Consider the following 13756-nt stretch of genomic DNA (forward strand, 5'->3'; position numbering starts at 1 on the left):
CCTCTCTGCATTACCGAAATAAATATGCGCGTGGACTACTTGGACGCGCGTTATAATTAGAATTTATGCGGGGACGAGTTTGCTTGCGTCGCGGCTCGCTAAATTAAAAGCATGGTACATTTTAGGGCACCATATTATTTTAGAATGGAGCTTTTCCTCGGAGAATTTTCGCGAAAACTTAAAATGAACACTGGTTACATAAATAGACAGGGCTTGTTTTTTTCTATTAAAAATTAGAATTTATTTTTATTGAAAATTCTTATTACAGAAAATTAATGTTTTTTTTTTTCAGCTCATTTGTAAAACTTGACACTACGAAGCATGCAAATATTTCAATCGGATTTTTTTTTTATCAAAAATTTACAAGCTACTTTATTATTGTCTCTCTTTTTTCTGTTCACCAACCAGCGATGTTACAATTATATCATCTATTCACATTTTTTCAACGGGTTTCAAGCCCAGTATGGAGAAGCACTGCTCCAACACCATGGCCGTCACCTCGGTCAGCAATATCCTTCCCATGTTGACCTTCACGATTTCGCCGGTCTTGTTCTTCTCTACGCAGTAGCAGCTGTCGTAGAATTCCGTGAAGGTGGTGGCGATCTCGTAGCAGAAATCGCACAGGGTGTGCAGCGACAAGTCCTTCGTGACCCTGGCGATGATGTCGGGAAATTTGAGCAGCACCTTGGCCAGCTTCCACTCCTTCTCGTGCTCCAGAGAGATCGGCGTGTCCTCGATGGCTTTCCTGAGCTGCTCTTGCGTTACGTTGGCGGTGCGGGCGATCGAGCGAATTCGCGTCCTCGCGTACAGCAGGTAGACCGCCGTGTTGCCCTTGTCTTGAAGCATTTTATCGAAAGAAAATACGTATTCGTGGGCACGATTGTTGCAGAGATCGGCGTATTTGATACAGCCGTAAGCGATGGCTCGTTGGGCGTCACGGAATTCTTCCTCCGTTAGGTGCTTGTCGCGTTCCTTTTCTCGGAGTTTATCCTCAGCGCGTTTTAGACCTTCGTCCAATAATTCACTTAATTTAATCGTGTCGCCAGATCTAGTTTTGAATTTCTTTTTATCTTCTCCAAGTACCACACCGAAACCAACATGATCCACTCGGTGATGGCTCAACTTTATTCTTGCTCTCTCTGCACAACTCACAATAATCTGGAAGTGTGTAGCTTGTCCAGCATCAGTAACATAGATAATCTAAAAAATTTAAGATATAATTAAGAAAAAGTTTTTTATAAATATTTGAATGAAATATTATTCATACCCATTCTGCTTGCTCTTCAAAAATACGCTGCTTGATTGCTGCCATGTCAGATGTATCATATGTAAAGCCACCATCTTTTTTAACAATGGTCAAAGGAATGGTGCCTTCTTTTTGGTTTCCCCACATAATTTTGCGACCTTCGTCTTCTTCTAAGAATCCTTTTTCTTCCAATTCTTTGACAATGGCAACCATACGATCTTGATAAAAAGATTCACCTCTTTCAGTTAATGTGATATCCAAACGATCATAAATATTCTGAAATTCTACAAGAAAATGTAGTGTTATAAAGTAATCAAATAAACAAAAGCAGATTTTTATTGTTTTATTACTTCTATTTTTATTCTACCTTTTCTAGACACATCACATATCAATTTCCATCCATGAATAATTTTAGGTTCATGAGCTTGCAATTTAACAACATTCTCATAAGCTCGTTTTTTAAATTCTTCATCACTATCAAATCGAAGTTTAGATTCTTTATAGAAAGCCTGAAAATTATCATACATATTAGAAATGGATTTTATGATGAATTGCTAAGTTTATAGTAATGTAATGCTAATAACATACCTGAAGGTCAGAAATTGGTGGTGACTCAGTGGAATAATTTGGAAATTTGTCTTCCAAATGAGCTATTAACATTCCAAACTGAGTACCCCAATCACCAATATGGTTGATTCTCAATACTTTATGTCCCAAAAATTCCAATAACCTGCTGATACTCTCACCAATAATAGTAGATCTCAGATGACCAACGTGCATTTCCTTGGCAACATTTGGGCTTGAAAAGTCTACAAGAACTGTTTTTGGTTGGTAGATTGGTGGAGGATTAACTTTTCCAAGTTTTAATATATTTTTCAAAGTATTCTGCCCATACTCTCGTTTCAGGTAGATATTTATGAAGCCAGCTCCAGCGATATCCAGTTTTTCAATAAGAGGTGAGCTTGGTACTTTTGACAATATATTTTTTGCAACATCAAGAGGAGATACTTTCTTCTTAGCTAGATCAAGAAAATATAACTTTAATAATTTGTTCATAATTTTAGTATGAGAAAATTTTCATGTAGCAATAAATATACCATCAGTTTTTTCCATACTAAGAAGTTTACACAATGGCAATGCACTGTTACACTGATAATCTCCAAATTTAGGATTGTTACTAGATGATATAACTACAGGTGGATCAACTACATCAGGATAAGCCTCGTTGATGGCTTTCTCAAAGAGAGCATTTAAATTATCATACAAACTAATCATTCTTTCGCATTTGCTTAGGTCAGTGTCAAGTAGAAGATGTTGAGCTTTTCTCTCCTTGTACGTCTACAAATAAAATATTTCCTATTGTTAACAATGTAGACGTTTAGAACTCGACCAGAAAAAAATTTCAATCATTTTCTTAAATAATACAATCAAGTAATTACCCTTTTGAGGATATTTATTTGCATCCGCAATTTGTCGTTCTCCTTTTTGGTGTTATCGAGCTCTTGCTGACTGGCCGTGTGATCCTCATCGATTTTGAAGTTATCGCTGTTGATGATTTTGTGCAAATTCGCAAGTTCCTTTTTCAACTCGATGATCGACTCCTCCTGCGGATGTTAAAAGTCAGGGTGATAACGATGAAAATATTGCATCAGAGAGAGAGAGGAGCTTAACCTAAGTCGACGCGCTTGCTGCGTGGTCGCAGCAGAGTTTGACATTACAAAACTTCGCCTTCGCAAAATCACTTTTTGCACTCTCGACGAGTGCAGCGAGTGAAAAAAGTAATAAAGAAAACCCTTACCGCTTCCTTTGCTCGACTCTCGAAAAGGGCGTACTCGGAATAAGGCATTTTTAAGTACTTTTTTGCTCGAATGGCAAAGGACACATGCACACGTTCTTTCAAGACTGTACACCGTACGGACTCTGTAGTGTACACGTGCGGCTTTTTACTGTGCGGTATACAGTTACAACAGACATCAGGCGACTTTACATTGACGGTATATATACGCGAGACGCGTTTGGAGGCGCGGCGGCGCGCTCGGAATTTAAAAGTGTTCTTTATAAATCACTGTGCGACGAGTCGAATCGAAAATCGATTTAGGATCAAATTTTCATTGAAAAGAGAACTGGTTTTAATTTTTTTTCTCATTATTTTTGTATGTCGAGCGAGTCGAATCCCCACTAACATACATAATTTTCACGGTGTTTGTAAACAGCGAGATTATCGAATGGGATCAGTAATTTGAATTCTCTCGCAACGACACGAGTCCGTGCGCGATATAGCTCAAACAATTTTGCCAATCGTTCGCGCGATCCTTTTTGATTAAAAAAAGGAATAAATAACTAAATAAAAAATCGTATAAATAATGTCTACGACGAGATCGACGACGATCCGGATGATGCCGGGCGGAGCGAGCTTCTGCCGTCGGAGGCTCGCCGAGGAGCGCAGAGAGGCCGAGGATTGGCTCAAGCCAACGAGGGTGATCACGTACAAGAGTTTCATCGACTCGGTGGAGAGGTCGACGAAGGAGTTGACGATCGGCGAGAGGACGCGCTTGAACGACAACAACAACAACAATGAGAAGCAGCCCAACTACTGGACGTTCAAGCGGAACTTCGTCTCCGGCTCGTCGTCGAAGACGAAGAGGACGACGAACAAATCCGACGCGACGTCGTTACTGTTGAACGACGACGACGACGACGACGATGGTGATATTTTCCAAGACGTCAGTGGCGACGCGAAATTACGCTTCGACGACGACGACAACGACGACGACGGGATGAAATTTTTACGATTCAAGGAGTTCTGGCGTCTGGTCAAGAGCGTCACCGTGGCCACGGCCGTCGTGATCTTTCAACTTTATCACAACTGGGTGGGCAGCAGCAACAAACAGCAAAGAACCCAAGAGGATCTATAGTGATAAAAAAAAAAAAAAAAAAAATACGGACTAAAGGACGACAACGAGTTTGAACAGTTTTTGTTTTTTGATAAAGTAAATATAGTACGACTCTTTTTATTCTTTTTCTGCGAAGATCTGAAAAATTCGATACAAAAATATATAGATCATCCTGACCGAATCGACGGTATTCATTGCTTAAATAAGATTTGTACTGACTGTATAGCGCATCGCAGCGTTAAAACTATGAATTATCAATAAATTTACAACGATCAACGTATAATATGTACAACAATTGTATAAATGTTCGGTGCCTCCCCGATCGTCTCACTCTTTCTCGGAATTTTTCTCGTGCTTCGTTCTCGCGTGCGTCCTCAGAAGGTCCTTGCGGGTGAACGACCTGGGACACTCGGCGCACGCGTACGGCCGGAGGCCACGGTGACGCGAGTCCCGATGCGCCACGAGGGTCTTCTTCTGGCCGAAAGTGAGGTCGCACTGGTCGCAGCGGTAGGGCCTGAGTCGGCGATGCACCGAGTCGTGGTGCAGCTTGAGCGTCTGGCTCTGGGCGAAGCTGCGCGGGCACTGGGGACATTGGTGGGGCCTGAGGCCCCGGTGTATGGCGTCGATGTGCTTCTTGACGTCGCCCCGCCAGCCGAACGACTTGTGGCACAGGTCGCACTCGTAGGCCTTGACGCCGAGGTGGACGGCGTCCACGTGACTGGCCAGGCTGTGGCTCGATTTGAATGTTTTGAGGCACGCCTGACACGTGTGCTTGGACTTTTTTGCAGCCGAGCCCGTGCAGATGGGGTCGGTGCTGCTGGCCTCCTCCAAGAGATCGTCTTCGGGTACGCACTCGACGAACACCGTCTCGAAGTGAAACTCGCTCGACGATCGTTGTAGGGGTAGTGGCTGCGAATCACCGGCTAATCCGATTTTCACGTCTTCGCACTCGAATTCCGAGGTCAATTGGTTGTGCGGCTCGTCCGAATCGACCCACGAGTCTGCCAATTGATTCTCGTCTTTAATGCTGAAAAAAAGAAAGTATTTATCTCCGATTCGAAATTCACTTTTATTTATACATTTTTTGTTGAGTAAATGAAAAATTACCATAGCGGATCGCACTCGGTTTCCATTGTCACTTTAACCATTGATTGATACCTAAAAACAATTGAATCTACCTTAACTTGCAAGAACAAAATATAAAGAACGGATTAGACGATTGTTTGTTGACACTCTGTGACTTTTGTATTTAACCTTAAAATTGCCTTGCTTCTAATGCGTCAATCGCACAGTGTACACACAAAAAAAACAATTTCAAACTCGTTCTTATTATAGCTGTCACGTTTAAATACCCGAGACTCTTCCATTAAAAACTTGGGATTATAAAAGTATTTGAAAAACGAATGAAATCAAAATAAACCGAGAGCAGACGATGTTTACCTCGGATTGAAATGCAGTCGAATGTCATGCTTGCACTGTTTGGCGTCTGAGGCTTCGACTGTATTATCCACAATGGCTTGGTGGCTGTCGCTTCTGCTCGTCACGCGGATGTAATTTTCCTCTATATACGGTCGGCTTCACATCATAATGTTCGTATTATGGTCAAACTCGAGAGTCTTTTTTGGCGATATTTTAAGATAAAAATTAGTTAATGTAAAAATAGCAATTATTCTGTAAAAGTGTTACGGCAAGAATTACACTTTTTATTTAAATTCAAGAACAAAGTATTATTGCAGAGGAATGCTTAATTGAAATTAAGCATTCTTTCCGATTTTCTCGGAGAATTTATTGATTTTTTTTTACAATTTATTACAATATCACGATGTAAAAATGTATAGATTAGTCTTTTAAAAATACATTAGATCAATATGTCGCGGTCTTCTTTCGGTATAAATTCAAAAAAGATCGGCACCATTCGCAGTCGTTTTATAATGATTCGAAGGAGATCGACTCCAAAAGTTTTATCCGCAATTAAAGGACACAAATCGCACATACGTAAGCATCTCCATACGTATATCTTTATATAATCTACAGCACGAATCACGACATATATCTAAAAGTATAAAAACACAACGGCCGCACCGTTCATTCGAGATAGCAAGAGCTAAACTGGAAGACATCCGGGCCGAACTCGCCGCTCGGGTCGATCTTTATGATTTTTTTCTTGTAGTACCGATCCATGAAACTGCTTAGCTTGTCGTAATCCATCGGGCATTTCCTTAGCAAACCCCAGAGCCCCGCCACTTTCACCGTGTCCTCGATCTTGAAGACGCCCAGGCTTCGATCGACCCACCGGGTGCACTTGCCGTAGAGCTCGGGGTTGTCCAGCAGCTCGTGGAAGAACTGCCACAGGGGGATCTTTGTCCTCGCGCTGCTATTGTTTTTGCTGTTATCGTTGTTGTCGTTGCTGTTATCGTTGTTGTTGTTGGCACAACTCGTGGCTATCGGCTGATCCTCGTTCGTGCCTGCGAATCGACGATCGAAAAACGTGGCATCGCAATAATTAATATGAAAATCGTGTATGTAAAATGTCGAACTCGAGTCGCTCACCATCCATCGGGTCCATCGGTCTGCTGTCGTCCGAGGATGGATCTTCGCCATTGAGTTCTGTTTCTTGATTCTTATCGTACTCTATGAGCTCACTTGTTTCTTGATTCTCAACGTACTCTATAAGCTCACTTGTTTCTTGATTCTCAATGTTCTCCATAAGCTCACTTGTTTCTTCATTCTCCTCGTCGTACTCTGGAAGCGGGCTTGAATCTTTATTGCCATATATGTCATGATAATCGAAATCGTCGTTAATTTCCTCTTTAATTTCCATATTGTCCTGCTCACTTGGCTCTTGTTTCATTGAAAAGTCACATTCAAAATTATAATCATGTACTGTTATTTGGTTTTCGTTACATTCTTGAAACTCACTTGGCTCTTGTTTAATTAGAAAGTCAGATTCTAAATTGTTATTAAGTTCTGTTATTGGATATTCTTGACTCTCAATTGGCTCTTGTTTAATTGGAAAGTCATATTCCAAATTATAATCAAGTACTGTTTTTGGTTTTTCGAAACATTCTTTAAACTCACCTAGCATCTCATCTTCAGTTCTAAAGGATCCCAATAAGTTTTAGCATTATTCAATACTATTATAAAAATATAAAAATTACCTAAAGGCGATTAGGTCCCTAGGCGATTGATCCATTTTGCTAGCTCGGAAACTCGTGCGTGACTAATCTTCACGTAGTAATGTTACCCCTCGAACCGTCGAAATTAATTCCATAATATTTACAATTGACGATGTGACAATTTGAAATAAGCAATATTTACGAATCGAAACGGAGCTATTATTGAGTATCGTAAAAATTGCACGATTTACCTCTTGTCTAACGATCAATACATTTTTTTCTAGAAACGATATTTATTACGATTGCTATTTAAAAAAAAGTCAAATTTTATCACCGACGATCGATATCACACCTAATCATATCGGATCCAACAGGTACTCTAATTCATACGTCATCAAATAAATTATGTCATTGCCGACGAAAAGTCATAGCGGCAATTCGTTAATTCAGCGACGCGAGTCTTATGGTCGAAGCGGCGATTTACAGACCTTTATTTCGACTTACGCGCGATGTCGATTGATACGAAAAATTCTTCGCTTCTCTCTCTCTCTTTTCACTCCCTCTTATCGAAAGCTTTTAAGCAAGGCTCACCGCTAAATATATTGCTCTCGATCGACTCTCGTTTCGCAAAGACGAACGCGTGTATGCAATGAGAGTGGTGCTGTGCGCGCAGCAACGGATCGATCCTCCCCCTCCGCACGTACACACATTTACACACACACACGTACGGGGGGTTGAGAGCCGGCACAAATAAAGATCAATCGGAAGCGCAATTGGACGAGTTAGCGAAGAAGCTGTGTATATATGTACACGTTCGCGCGCGAACCGAACAAAAAAAAAAAGCACCAGTGATTTCGAGCTTCGATATTAGGCCTTATATATACTTAGCCGCTCGCGGGCGCGCGCCAAAGCAATTGCTCCCCGCGCGATTCTTTCTTTCTCGCGATCTTTTTTTTTCTTTCTTACTCTGCGGCAGCGGCAGCAACAACGCATTAAGTCGCTGCTTTGCTAATTTGAATTTATGTTTGCATTCGCACGTCTTTCTGTCGCTTTAAAACGACGACGACCGGCAGCAATCGTCGCGTCGATATATATGTACGTGTGTTTGATCTTTTTCGCAATTGCAGCACACCTGACCCCCTCAGCTCGATTCGTGTTCGCGGCAGCTCACTCTCGCTTTTTCTCTCTCTCTCTCTCTCTCGGTGGCGGAGAGCCCCGAGCGCGTCTGTATATACTATATCGAATTTTCAACTTACTCGCGCGATTTAGAAGAGGAACTGAGCTGCGAAAACGAGACAAGCCGCTGACGCCGCCGAGATCGACGCTTTATCCACCGGCTGAACCACCCGGATCGGTTGCCGCGCGTTTGCTCGCCAAAGAAGAAGAAGTGTGAAATGTATTTACGAGCTGTGCGACGCGATTGCCGCGTTCGGTAATAGCCCCCGCGTGCAATTCGATTGGCCGCACTATCGTAAAATAAGAAAATAAAAGCTCCGATGAGTTAGACCCTCGGTGTCGATCACTCGGTGGTCGGGCAAGGACGCGTATATACACTCTCGACTGCGGCACGTACGTGTAATTATAAACCCGCGTAAACGTCTTAAAAATAGTCTCGTTATTCTCGAGCTGCGCAAAAAATTACAATTCAAAGTCGGCAATTTTTCATCGTACCTTGATTGATCGTCATCGTCGTGTACGCACACTCGCGCGCAATTCCTAAAACGAAGACATTTTTACGCGCCGAGTTCGAGAGTTTTTTTTTCACGTGCAAGGGTGTATGTATATATAAGGATCGAAGAGCGTCATTAATCATCGGCACAAGCAGCGGCAACTGCAGTCTCGAGCGCAATTTTGGTTTTGCCGAGAGAATGTAGCTATCCTTGAGTGTATATATATGCAGCACTCGCGTGCGCAGCGTTATTGCAGCTAGAAGGTGGCACGTACCTTTTTACGCTGCCGTGGGGGTGCCTTTCTTTTCTTTCTCTCTCTTTCGCGGCTGTGCAGAGACCGATGCGCGATATATTCCTCTCGAGCGTACGTATGAGATACGCATAAAGCTCCTTACAATATGCCTTGGAGCAAAAATGAGTATATTTATTTAATAATTCAGTACGTGATTTTTAACATTTATTCTCATAACTAACTATTTCACTATGTAGTACAAAAAGTGAAATGATATTCTCGTTTCATCATATAAAGTTATCATTTCGTATAAAAAAAACCTTACTCATGACTCTACTTATCCGGCGGTCTCAATCAAAATCGATGCGATACGACATAACGCAACGAAAGCTTTACGTACACTTCGAAAAATTTTTTTAAGTACGCAATCAAATATTTAGTGTCTTTTTTTTAATTTACTGAAGCCTATCACTTAATGTTTGTAGAGGTGTCATTTTTTTATTTGTGACTGGGAACGTCGCGTCGACACACATTTGCGACCAGTGGTAAAGATTTTGGACGAGTTACAATACCGAAATGTGCCGTGTGTGTCTCGACAGTATTTTCCTTACGGAGGGTGTTGGTCCGCATCACTACGACACCAGCATGGCGGCGATAAGTTGGTTCTACGTGTCTCTTCCAACGTTGACTTATATTCTACTTTTTATTGATCCATTTAGCTTGAATTTCAAATATAAGTATTGCCCGATAAATCTGCTTCACGGGCCCATAAATCGGGACACAGTATCAGTTTACGACCTGGTGAGAGGTTTGATTAATTCATTTTTTTAAATGAATTTTAACGTATATAATTTATTCAACAATTAATCTAAAAACCTTCATTTCAAATACCTTTAGGTTTTACGAAGCATCGAAAAATCGACTCTCATAATGGTCAAGGTATTAGCGAACATTTTCCTCGATGAGAAATGCTCAGTTGTACAATTTGTACGAAACTACTTACAATTTTGGCCGTTGAAACTGGTACCGTCGCAGATGACCAAGCAATCGTTCAGCAGCGTAGTACAAACTTTTTACTTTTATAGAGTTTATGTATTTGGATTTCTGGAAATACAAGCAGAGCGCGTGCGCAGCACGGTTATTCTGTATTAGTATATGTTTTGATGGCTTGTTTTAGGCGCCTATGTTTCCACTAGCCTAATAAATTTTGTTTAGTTACACGCTGCCTTATCCGGCAATTTTAAACATTGTTGAATTGTTAAACATTAATTATGTTGGATTTGAATTATGGAAAAATTTAAGGCCAACCCATAACCCATACAATTACCTAATACATATAAGATATTGTTATACAAGTACCTTGGCAGAGTCCCGTCGCTTGTGGGAGTTGATGCGCCGCCTAGTGGCCGGTGGTGAAGCTCGCAGAGGCTAGATTCGTACTCAGATCCACGCCGGGTTTCGGTTTTCGGATCCGCACTGCGTTTCGATCGATCACAAACCCTCGCTGTATCGTGTAGGTACGCAAGGTAAAAAAGAGAAAAGGCTGGGTTTGCAATAACTAAGTGTTTTATTGAACAAAAATCCTTGGACTGAGCTCTCTCTCTGTCGATCCGACCCTGGCTAAATTTGATCAATATCTTAAGAGCTAAAAATTCCAAAAATTTCCTCACCTATTTTCGTTTTCGAGTTGCCATTTTTTGTGCTTAAAATCATATTTCACTAATTGGAATCGTCGTAACTTTAAGAGAAGGACCCATGGACGCTTTATTTGTACCGAAGACGTCAAGATTTAAAAGATTTCCATGTAAAAATTCGAAAAGAAAAAATTTTTTTTCGAAATCTTGTTTTTTTTTATAAAACCATCCATAACTTTTGACTTGTTTGTTATATCAAAAATCTGGCACCAGATTCGGAAAGTTCATTAAATTTGGCGTAGAATACGCTTACTCGCAAGTTCTCCAGACCCCATTTCCAGCCAAAGTACAACGGTTCAAAAAAGTAGCAAAAATGTGTCAGTCCCGGACTTGATTCATTTTGGCTTGAATGGGTTGATTTTAATTTTTTAAAAGACCCAGGGTCAAGCATGAAATTTTTCGCCAACACAAAAAGCTTTTTTGCTCTAAATAATTTATTCGAATTAACCAAAAATTATTCATTGTAACTCTTACATGTGACTCATTGTTTGGTTTATTTTACACTTTCAGAAATGGGAATTTTTTTATTATGAGTGCGTCGATAACCAATGAATTCAATCATCGTTAGTTAAATAAATTCAAGCTCTAGGTACGTCTGGTGCGGAGTTTTTCTTGAAGATAGCATTTTTGGTGAAACGATGTATTTCTGATGCATTAGTGGCAGGTTGTGCTTTAGCACATAGACGTAAGGAAAAGTACATGCATAATCCATAAAATTTATTTCACACGATTATACAATACGGCGGGCGCTTCCCTTCCAATGCTCTCGAGATAGTGTGTTCGAGTGTGGCCTTTAACAGATCGCGAACGTGTCCAGTGCGCGTGTGTGCATACCTTATGTAGCTAGTTCGTAAGTTGTCAAGGACGCGATCGTGACTTTTTGTTGCTGCTGCTGCTGCTTTCCGCATTGTTCGATTCTTTGCTTTTGCTTCTTGGACTGCTGTTGCTGCTGCTGCTTGTCGTTGAATTGGTCCGATGTATAGTATCCGCGATCGACGTCGCAAAAGAAAGGCAGAACGTTTGCTCCGACGCAAGCTCCGATGAGTATCAAAATTAAATTGAGCGAGCTTTTTGTTAAAAAATCAAGTGTTTTGCTCGACAAAACTTTTATTTGGATTTAAACTAAATCGCTCGCCAAAAAATTAAATACCATAGCGGCAAGTTCAACTTTGAACGCGTCCTTGCGAAAATCACTCGAGGTCAGAGTCAAGGTCGCGCGCCGATTCCGCTTACACAGTGTACATGCACACATTTTCGAATTTTTCAATCTCCTCCGCAGATATCAAAGTGAATATATAATTACACAGGCACGACCGCGCGTGGACTCGGTCTCGTGATTTTCTTCGCGCGCATTGAAAAATAATCTAGCCAGAATTTAAAAACGATGACCATAGCTCCCTCCCTCCTCGTCCTCCAAAAGAAAAGGACCGACGGATCTAAAATCATGATTCCTCCGCGCGAGAGAGAGCGAGAAGGTGAGAATACGAGGGCAAGGTGCGCACAACATTACACGCTCCGCGCTACAGTTCAGAAGAAACGCGCCGAACGAAGATCCACACACACACACACACAAATAATAAATATATATATCCCACGTTTATAACACCACACGATCGCGCGGCCGAGGTGTTTAATGTCTGCTCCGAGCGGCTATTTTTTCTACGCGGCGGAGGGGAGTATAGTAGGATAGGTATACACACAACACCGCAGCGCGAGCGGCCTTTAATAAACAACCCCTATTACAAGTTGCCTCATAGCGGTATATCTCCGTATTAAATCATCGCGCGTCCGAGTGTTTATTATTATTATTATTTTTTGTTACTGTTGTTGTTGTTGTTGCGACGACGACTCGAGAGCCTCGCGCGATCGCCTTAGCTATAAGGTTTTATCGCTGTATTAATACATTATAGAAAATATTTATACAGCGCGATCGCGCACAGGGGCCTTTACACAAGGTGTATATAGGTGCGATGCGCACGTATATATAAATATCTCGTTAATGTACGCGATCTCGAGCCGCATATACGAGTATAGAGGCTTCCTACACGTATAAATACACTTTCATCGGCGAGCTGGATCTTTTTGTACGGTCTGCAGTGCGTATCTATATACACCCAAGATCCAATTCCCGTATTGACCTTTATTGCATTACACTAAAAAAACGACGATCTCTGCGCGATTCATATTTCGCGCGCCCGAGCCACAGAGAGCCGGCAAAGGCTCGCACACACACACACACATAGGCTCGTCTGTAGCGTATAGCGTAGGATAGGTGTACGTAATCGATCTCGAGCGATGCGAGATGCAGCACCACAGCTCCTCTTCTCGAGTGGTGCGCGGTGAAGTTCACGGGTCGTCGTCGTCGGCGGCGGCACATAGGCGCGAGTATAAACACATTCTCCGCCCGCCCTTTTCGCCCTCGATGATCTACCTGCGCCGAACCGAACCGCTGTTGTAGCTGCCCCTTTTTATCTCCTTACGCTCCTTGGTATATATAAGCAGCGCCTCTCTCGCTCGTCCTTTATCCCTTTTTATTATATTACATGTATTTATATATATTATCATCGGCTCGCGCGTGTATACGCGACTCCCATGCCTCCCCCTTTCTCGCGCAGCGCACACGGCATTATATGCTCAAGCTGTTTCGTGGACGCGCGCGCGAGAAAGGGGGAGGTGTTGTTACAACAAGGTGTTAGATTAATTGTCCGATTAAAACGTCGTAAATCAAACGTCGATGGGGGCGACGCCCACCGCTGCACTGCGCGCCGTCCAAGCGCGCGCGAAAACTAGCACCAAGCTCAAGTATATGTGCGAGAGAGAGAGATCACCGAGTCCTGCGAGTCTATCTTTATAAATTTCACACCGAAACGAGAGTGAGAGAGAGAGAGTCTGGATTCGGATAAG

The 13756-nt window shown here is 42.0% G+C and overlaps 3 protein-coding genes across 7 annotated transcripts; all 3 read right to left on the reverse strand.

The window, feature by feature from the left end:
- Positions 1 to 241: 241 nt before the first annotated feature.
- On the reverse strand, positions 242 to 3369 carry LOC106654114 (arginine--tRNA ligase, cytoplasmic). 2 transcript variants are annotated; one of them, XM_014373822.2, is made up of 7 exons: positions 3045 to 3369; positions 2686 to 2850; positions 2344 to 2584; positions 1835 to 2265; positions 1614 to 1755; positions 1268 to 1530; positions 242 to 1200 (listed from the first exon to the last, which is right to left on the reverse strand). In XM_014373822.2, exons 1-7 carry the CDS (start codon positions 3090 to 3092, stop codon positions 433 to 435), a joined length of 2058 nt encoding a protein of 685 aa, XP_014229308.1. In that variant the 5' UTR covers positions 3093 to 3369; the 3' UTR covers positions 242 to 432. The 2 variants fall into 2 exon arrangements, with proteins under 2 accessions (XP_014229308.1, XP_014229309.1); XM_014373823.2 differs by lacking the exon at positions 3045 to 3369 and having other exon boundaries at positions 2344 to 2602; positions 2686 to 2773.
- Positions 3370 to 4467: 1098 nt separating this feature from the next.
- LOC106654056 (zinc finger protein 70-like) lies at positions 4468 to 5608 on the reverse strand. The gene is made up of 3 exons (XM_014373745.2): positions 5581 to 5608; positions 5248 to 5298; positions 4468 to 5167 (listed from the first exon to the last, which is right to left on the reverse strand). The coding sequence occupies exons 2-3, from the start codon at positions 5286 to 5288 to the stop codon at positions 4468 to 4470; spliced, it is 741 nt and encodes a 246-aa protein (XP_014229231.1). The 5' UTR covers positions 5289 to 5298; positions 5581 to 5608.
- Positions 5609 to 5894: 286 nt separating this feature from the next.
- LOC106654146 (suppressor of Mek1-like) lies at positions 5895 to 7384 on the reverse strand. 4 transcript variants are annotated; one of them, XM_014373872.2, is made up of 4 exons: positions 7299 to 7384; positions 7060 to 7238; positions 6691 to 6981; positions 5895 to 6605 (listed from the first exon to the last, which is right to left on the reverse strand). In XM_014373872.2, the coding sequence occupies exons 1-4, from the start codon at positions 7331 to 7333 to the stop codon at positions 6226 to 6228; spliced, it is 885 nt and encodes a 294-aa protein (XP_014229358.1). In that variant the 5' UTR covers positions 7334 to 7384; the 3' UTR covers positions 5895 to 6225. The 4 variants fall into 4 exon arrangements, with proteins under 4 accessions (XP_014229358.1, XP_014229357.1, XP_014229356.1 ...); XM_014373871.2 differs by having other exon boundaries at positions 6691 to 7140; positions 7219 to 7238; positions 7299 to 7348; XM_014373870.2 differs by having other exon boundaries at positions 6691 to 7238.
- Positions 7385 to 13756: the final 6372 nt, after the last annotated feature.

The sequence above is a fragment of the Trichogramma pretiosum genome, unplaced genomic scaffold (genome assembly GCF_000599845.2).
Source record: "Trichogramma pretiosum strain Unisexual culture from Peru unplaced genomic scaffold, Tpre_2.0 scaffold25, whole genome shotgun sequence".
NCBI lineage: Eukaryota > Metazoa > Arthropoda > Insecta > Hymenoptera > Trichogrammatidae > Trichogramma > Trichogramma pretiosum.

Bases quoted from the DNA above. Each gene is read 5' to 3' on its own strand.
- LOC106654114 (XM_014373822.2), bottom strand. From the start codon at position 3,092: ATGCCTTATTCCGAGTACGCCCTTTTCGAGAGTCGAGCAAAGGAAGCG. The intron at 2,266-2,343 runs GTATATTTATTG...TTCTTGATCTAG, and splicing joins TAGTATGGAAAAAACTGATG to CTAAGAAGAAAGTATCTCCT. The intron at 1,201-1,267 runs GTATGAATAATA...TAAATTTTTTAG, and splicing joins TTGAAGAGCAAGCAGAATGG to ATTATCTATGTTACTGATGC.
- LOC106654056 (XM_014373745.2), bottom strand. From the start codon at position 5,288: ATGGTTAAAGTGACAATGGAAACCGAGTGCGATCCGCTATG. The intron at 5,168-5,247 runs GTAATTTTTCAT...TCTTTTTTTCAG, and splicing joins ACCGAGTGCGATCCGCTATG to CATTAAAGACGAGAATCAAT.
- LOC106654146 (XM_014373870.2), bottom strand. From the start codon at position 7,333: ATGGATCAATCGCCTAGGGACCTAATCGCCTTTAG. The intron at 7,239-7,298 runs GTAATTTTTATA...GGGATCCTTTAG, and splicing joins AGGGACCTAATCGCCTTTAG to AACTGAAGATGAGATGCTAG. The intron at 6,606-6,690 runs GTGAGCGACTCG...GTCGATTCGCAG, and splicing joins ACCGATGGACCCGATGGATG to GCACGAACGAGGATCAGCCG.